This window comes from Temnothorax americanus, unplaced genomic scaffold (assembly GCF_048541705.1).
Source record: "Temnothorax americanus isolate GAGA-0224 unplaced genomic scaffold, ASM4854170v1 Scaffold6, whole genome shotgun sequence".
Classification (NCBI taxonomy): Eukaryota; Metazoa; Arthropoda; class Insecta; order Hymenoptera; family Formicidae; genus Temnothorax; species Temnothorax americanus.
Window position 1 is genome coordinate 2,951,019 of NW_027509751.1, and position 7,611 is coordinate 2,958,629.

The following is a 7,611-nucleotide window of genomic DNA, read 5'->3' on the forward strand; positions in this document are numbered from 1 at the left end:
AAACCGTGATTATTACATCCGTACATGATTATCAATTTGCAAAGCAATTACTAATGATAAAAAAATTGTTATGTAAGAACTGATAAACTTTTTGTAGAATGATAAAGCAAAAATACGACCTATGACTGTCGAATTATTTTCTTTGTCTACATCGCCGCTGAAGTCTATTATGAACATCGGGCAAATGGAAATTATTCCCGCGAGACATTCCTTTGCTAACGTAACACGCGATATGTTCTTTTACGAATTTACGCGATATTTAGAAGATAAAAAATATATAATATTATAAGAACATTAAAATACTTGTAATTATTGTCCCTAACAAACTTATAATTCTTCATTATCATAATTAAACTATTTCTGTTGCATAATTTTTAATATTTAATATTAAATGTGTTCTTTTTTTTAGTACTATAAATATATCAAACATACGTTGCGGTGAAAAATTATTTCGTCAGGTTAATTCCCAAATGCGTAATAATCGTAATCGTGGCATTTGCAAAATATATAAATTAGAATGAAGCAATAAGTCCCAATTCAAAATGATTTAAAAACATAATGCAGTCACAAGCTTACGTAACAAAATACATCAATCTCTCTGTAACTTTGTATAACTAATTTGTACAATTTATATAATTTATGTTTATACAATTTATGTTTAATAAAATTAAAAATCACTGAGTACCAAAGTATATTATACTATATTCAATTAAATTTAAATTTGCGATTCTACAATTTCTTTTTTACACATATAGACATTAAGATCATACCATTTGGATAATATTATCAGATGAAGTCAGATTAAGTCCGTCCAAAAGCACGATCGAGCCGACGCGATGCGTTCGAATTGTAAGAGCGTCTGGTATATTCGGATTCGTCGCCGATTGTAGAGACACGCTGATGCCTCTTTCACTGAAGCACTCGATCAACGGCCGAGCGTAATTAAGAGGACAATCTACATTTATTTGAAACCAGTTAATATACCCTTACTGTCTTGATATTTAAAATTAGCGATCGCGATTCGGACGCTGTTCTTCTTTCACACAATTGCGAATTCTTTTAAGATTCTTTTAAAAAATATAATAGGGATATTATTAAAGAATTTATTTTGTTTTACGTTAGCGAAACTACAAAATTAATTTGCGAAATAAAAAGTATCTACTACATTTTCTTCGCGCTCGCTGTTAGAAATAAGAATAGGTAGTAAATTTAGAGGCAAATGTTTTTCTTCCTTTCATTGGTTCTAATAAACTGAGAACACTCACTAAACGGACTGACATTATCGAAAAGCACCACTTGATCCCAAGCTCGCCATTCTGCGTATTCCAATAGCAATTGTAACGTCAAGGGCGACGTGAAAATGCAAGGTTTGGCGACAACATGAATCGCCATTAACATCACCAGCATCAACTTTACTTCTCCGGCATCAACTTTGATTCTGCGCATAACCGGCAACATTACATAAATCTAAAAAGTTGATAAAAATATTATTTTACGAAATTGTGAAATTAGAAGTTCATTCTTTGTCAAAACATTGAATAGGCTTTGATAGGTGAAAAAGTGATTATTTACGATTCACTATTGTTGAACCTCAATACAATATACCGAGAGATGATTTTGACTGAGTTGTATTGCTGGTTAATTTACTACTGACAGCGATTTCAAGCGTTATGTATAGCTATCGTGAAATGCCGGCCCTTGTCGAGGCTCGTCAAATTCTTAATTCATTATCCGAATGCCATGTCGGCGTACAAACGTCGACAACACGATGAATCTTTGACGGCGAGAAGCAAGAAAGCTTGACGTTAATAGCTATAACGATGTATTACGAAAGTATTAAGGTAGATATGTAATATGTAATATAAATTATCAAAAAATTAATAGTGTGTTTTATACGAGATATTTTATATTTTATTCTGACATATTTTGTCATAAAATATAAAATATCTCGTAGACTATTTATGGTGTTTGTAGCATCTTGTAATATACAGATATTTGAGATATTGCATAAACTTGAATGTTAATCGGTCGGTGAATTCCGTGGCTCACATATGGGGCTCAAATATGAAATCATACGACAAATACGTTATTAATGTGAATTGAGAGAGTGAAGATGGATGATAATACTTGAGTGGATAAGAAGTGGGGGTGGGGTGGTGATGTGTTTGGGTGGGTAAGAATCTATTGGGTTACATGGGGATGTGTCGGGGTATATTAAGGTGTTTGGGAGTGAGTGGGGGAGGGTGAGGGTGATGGTAATTCGGTAAATAGCGTGGGTGGAGGTCAGTAAGAGTATGAAGGGTGCTTGAGAGTGTATGAGGGTGTATGAGTATATTAAAATGTTTATTATAATAGACGGACACCGGGGCGACGACGTTGATGATGATAACGTTTCTTAAATTTAAATTACCCAATTTTGGCGTATAAATTGAAAACTCTTCTTTAATATTTGATGTAGAAAAAAAAGACAATTAATAAGACCCTAAGCAATCGATTAAGTTTATTAAAAATTATACGCTTAGCCGTTTTTTAGATATAACTATCGTGTCTCCGCCCAACTCGATGCTTCAGATAATAGAGACACTTTCGATCTTGCTGCCCGTGCCGCAAAACACTTAGCGCGAGATACTAATATCGTGTCTCTTGATTTATGCAATATCTGAAGATTGCAAGATGCGTATAGTAATTACCAGACACCCTGTATACGATATACATATTACTTTAGAGTAATGTGAATGTACAAATTAGTGTAGAGAATTGGAGAGACATCAATGGAAAGATATTATGAAATTTTGAAGATATATTTACAAAGACACTTTCAAAGTATTGTACTTATAATAATATACTTATACCTTTTGTGCAAATATAATTAAAATAGTTTATAGTATTAGTGTTTCTTTGGTGTTATTATTTATTGCCTCCTTTTTCCTTGTTTTTCTTAACCATGTCACATAATTAGGGAAACTGTGCCTAATATATCGTCCTTGTTCCTAATTCCGCACCCTACGATATTAAGACTGTTATGTGTTGCATTCTGTCAGTGAGCAGTGGAAGCTGTTGAACAACACTGCTTTGGACGATCTTTTATTTTATTTCAATTAGAAATTAGAATTGTGATATAAAAAGTAACGTGGCAGTTTATAGTTTTAACGAGGTTTCGAAATTTAGCAAGAGGTATCTTACGTTATTAATACAGCAAAAAAGATATGTATTTTAAGGACAAATTTCTGTCATAAAAACACGTGATATTGTGTCTAACTTGATTTCTAAATTAGAGATATTTGTTGCTAACCATTACCGTGATGCTTTAATCGGTTATGTTTCTTCCTTGTAATGTTCCTAATTCCGCCCTCTAGGAATGTTCATTATATCATTTTTCCCAACTGGTTTGCCTCTAGAATACTTCTGACGCTCCCTCAGCCTTCTGTCCAATGAGTAACAAAATCTTTTTTCGAGAGTAAATTGGCCAGGCCGCAAGCGGGATCCTGACCACATCATATACCACTTATAGTTCGTGCATATGTAATGCATAAATGTCTGTACTTGTATATTATTTTATTATAGTAGTAATATATAATTTTATATAATTTTATAGAATGTCAAGTAAAATTAAGTCAAAATAATTGTCGAGTTTAGTCGACACATTATCGATATTAATTGGCGCGTGACGCGGCAAGAAAAATTAGCTAACGAAATAAAGGAATATCGGTCGATTGGTTGGCTGACTGTCTAATATGCCGATAGAAAGTTACAAAATATACCGATCGATCCACCATAATTTCTCAGGCGGAACCCATGCGATTCGCGTGTTTCGTAAAAGCATCGGGTGAAAACAGTCTGTGTTTCTTATGCTCGTTAGCAATATGGACGGTTATAAATCTACCAAATTATTGCAATAAAAAATCGCATTGCAATTTCATTGTAGAAGTTATACCTAAAAAAGAAATCTTAAGATCGTGATCGAAGAACAATATGCTTATAGCCGCGATTAGATAATTCTTGTTCTCTTCTCAATTTATTAACGTTTTATCTTGTTTGTCTTTTTACCATTTAAGAATCATGACTCTAATTGTTGTTCGTTGAAATCGTTTTTTATGTTTGTACTACTGTCTTGTGCCGTGATTAAACGCGAAATATGAATTGCCAACGTCGATTCAATTGTTGACGCAATTAAGGGCGAAGAAAAAGTTTATTACGAAAAAAGAAGACGGATATCTTATAATTTTTGGTCTTCTACTTAGCGACGATGCGCGTCGTCGAACTTTATAGTAGTCACGTTCATCTACTTTCAAAACCTGAAGACAACCTTATGATGTGAATTTACATAAAAGAGATCTAGAAGTACTTATATGAGACTGATACTGTAAAACTTTAACGAGAGTTATTCATTCGCAAGCTAATATTCTCTATATAAAATAGTCTATTATAGTTATTATCTATAACCGACATTATACTGTTAAATAAGGATTAATATTTTTTTTGTATTTTTATAGTACTGATCACGAACTAGGGTGCATCGGTATTTATGACTGCCAGTGCTCATAGATTTTGATCTCATCGATCGTACAGAACTAATCTACTAACTATTTAGGCTTCATTCCTTTTGTCTATTACTTTTTGAGCGCAGAGGTAATAATCAAACAATCAAGCTTGTTCATAATACACAAATTGAAATACAGTTTATTATAAGAGTTTATACTTTGACAATAATATTGTTCTTATCTTGTATTAAATTTCAAATCAAAGTCAATTTAACTCTACACGTTTAAACTACATTTTTATATTTGAATATTAAATCAAAGAAGCTATATTATAATAACCGAAAGAATTCGTCCAGTTAATTCTTTCAAGTCGATTCCTTCAAGAACCAACAGTTAGACGCGATGTGTCTAGCTATTATTTAATTCGGACGCGACTATTTTCAAGTGGGAAGACATTAATGATCTAACAAGGAGCTTTGCTCGTTCGCTGTTAGACGCATATGTCGATTGACCGTTACGATGGCACGTACCAAGCAGACTGCTCGCAAATCAACTGGAGAAAAGGCGCCCGGAAACAGTTGGCCATAAAGCTGCGAGGACGAGTGCCCCGGCCACCGGTGGTGTGAAAAAAACCTCACCTTTACAGGCCCGGCACCGTGGCCCTTCGTGAAATCCGTCGTTACCAGAAAAGTACGAAATTATTGATACGTAAATTGCCATTCCCGACTTGTTCGTGAGATCGCTCAAGATTTCAAGACTGACCTCCGCATCCAAAGTTCTGCTGTGAATGCTGTGATGGCTCTCCAGGAAGCTAGCGAGGCGTACCTCGTGGGTTTTTTCGAAGACACGAACTTGTGCGCTATTCACACGCTAAACGAGTCACCATCATGCCGTAAGATATTCAACTGGCACGTCGTATTCGTGGCGAGCGAGATTAGGCGCAACAGTTTTATATAAAACAATTGTCATCGTATGTTATGTAGATACAAGACTATACGGACAATAGAACTTACGGACAATAGAATCTACCTAAATCGCGGAGAGAGAAGAAACGCGTTTAATTTCTGTAACTTCCCTAGGACCTTGTACTTTCTTTATTCGCTCAATTTATTGCAATCTCATTTGTAGAAAACAAAGGCAGACGTTGATTAAATAATAAATAAAACATTTTAATCTTATTTAATTTTTAGAAAGCAGGCGAAATAAATTAAGTTTGAGCAAGGCAGGTATTGAAGAACTAAAATTCTATTGAAATAAGAAAAAACGTTTTGCCTATGGATTAGGACAGAGATCAGCAAAGTTAGTATGACTTAATTGCTATTCCTTTATTCAGAAGAAAAGCAAATGTTTAATTTTTTGCTGATTTCAGGAAGGGCAAATACCTTCTGTTGTCCCCCCTCCCTCCCTGTGGACGCTTATAAATTAATATAATTTATATTCGTATAAAGTTGAAAAATTATGATGTTAATTAATATATAACAATTATGGGAACAAATTCCCACTATACGAATATACAAATACATGTACAGGGAATGTTTATCATCAGCATTCTTGATGTTAAAGTTTGGATTTTTATGCACTATATTTAAATAAAATTTTATTGCGGCAGAAACATTATAAATGTCACCAATGTTCTAGGCAAGTTAATGTATAATTCATATTTGTATAAAGCTAAAAAATTATAATGTTAATGTTATTATATGAAAATTATGGGAACAAATGCCGACTATACAATAAAAAATACATATACATGAAATGATATTAGCATTTTTGTAATGACATTAAAGTGTGGATAATAATTTCTACGCAATATATATATCAATGTAAAAAAATTTAATTGTGGCTGAAGCATTTGTAAGTGTCACAGTCATTTTAGGCAGGTAAGTGTTCTCAAAAAATCGCTTTTTTTACAAAAGAATATAGCACATAAATATTGTGCAATAAAGAATCTTCAGTGACCAGTGCATATACGCTTTGCTACAACAATGACATAATTAAAAAATTGTCATTTTTGAACTGTTTGCAAAAGAAGAGTAAAAATTCAATACATTGAATAAAGAGCTATTATATATATAGCTAGATATTTTTGTTCCCCTACAATCAGTTATTGCACCAAAATCGCTTTTAAAAGTATAATATTAAAAATTTTAATAATTCAAAACATTTACACTTATTTTTTGGGATATTTTGTCTTTTGAGTTGTCATTGTTGTAGCAAATGAGCGATATAACGTCTTAATCTAATCATTTCTTGTTTCTCCGTCAAAGTATATTTATTTATTATCTTACTTGTTTTTTTAAGTAAGTAATTAAGAGAGTTTAGTTCTCGCGATTCAAGACTACGTACTATTGACCCTATATTAATTTTATCTTAATTATTACAGTTAGAAAATAAATTTCTTTGTTTCAATAAACGCATAAAAAAATTATTAAATAACATTCTTTACACATACACTAACTAAATTTTAATTTTTGATAGGATTCTATTTTATTTTGTCAACATAATTTTTCTGTTGTTTGAATTTTCACAAATTTTTATTAGAATAAACCCCTGAGATAACCTTTTTCTTCGCCAGTAATAATTGACTAAGAAAATGGTTTAATTCGACCCAACTGGCCACTTATTAATATAATATTCAAATATATATACGTGTATTTGAATATTATATTAATAAATAATCAGTTAGGATTTATTTATTAAACCATCTCTTTTACAATTATAATATCATCATACATTTAAGTGTTGAAGTTTTATATTCCATATTTTTAAAAACTTAAAGGCCGGTATTTATAGGCTGCGGTCCGATTCACGCTCACAGCGCAGAAAGCATCGCTCTATCTTCGTTTGATATTCGATGTGCAACGAAGACAGAAGATGCTACAGCGCTGTGAGCGTGAATCGGACCGCAGCCCTAGGTGAATCTTATATTTAAAACCGTCTTAAATATATTTAAGATATATGATCTTAAGAGATATTATGAACCAATCACAGAGCCGTATTAGCATCTTAAGACATTTCTTAAAATAAAAACCGACTATGAATACCGGGCCTTAATCTATTACAACAGTTTTCGAAAAACGCTATCACTCGACGAGCATGACAATTTTTGTACAGACATAAAGACAAGTAA

General features: G+C 32.6%; 1 protein-coding gene and 1 long non-coding RNA gene across 13 annotated transcripts in view; one reads left to right on the forward strand and one right to left on the reverse strand.

Annotated features, from left to right (window-relative positions):
- Positions 1 to 7,611, reverse strand: part of LOC143905328 (glutamate receptor 1) — a 124,782-nt gene that overhangs the window by 5,389 nt on the left and 111,782 nt on the right. Inside the window, exons 1-3 of one of the 12 annotated variants that reach the window (XM_077420691.1) lie at positions 1,573 to 1,666; positions 1,266 to 1,467; positions 771 to 955 (exon numbers count right to left, since the gene is read on the reverse strand). The exons of 10 other annotated variants lie outside the window; for them this stretch is intronic. In XM_077420691.1, coding sequence (XP_077276817.1) covers positions 771 to 955; positions 1,266 to 1,458 — 378 coding nt within the window. In that variant the 5' untranslated portion in view covers positions 1,459 to 1,467; positions 1,573 to 1,666. Of the gene's footprint in view, positions 1 to 770; positions 956 to 1,265; positions 1,526 to 1,572; positions 1,667 to 7,611 lie in introns of those variants that run through there. One more of the 12 variants, XM_077420692.1, reaches the window with a different exon arrangement.
- LOC143905005 (uncharacterized) lies at positions 4,769 to 7,363 on the forward strand. The gene is made up of 3 exons (XR_013259093.1): positions 4,769 to 5,373; positions 5,672 to 5,780; positions 5,851 to 7,363. It is a non-coding gene; the product is annotated as an uncharacterized LOC143905005 (long non-coding RNA).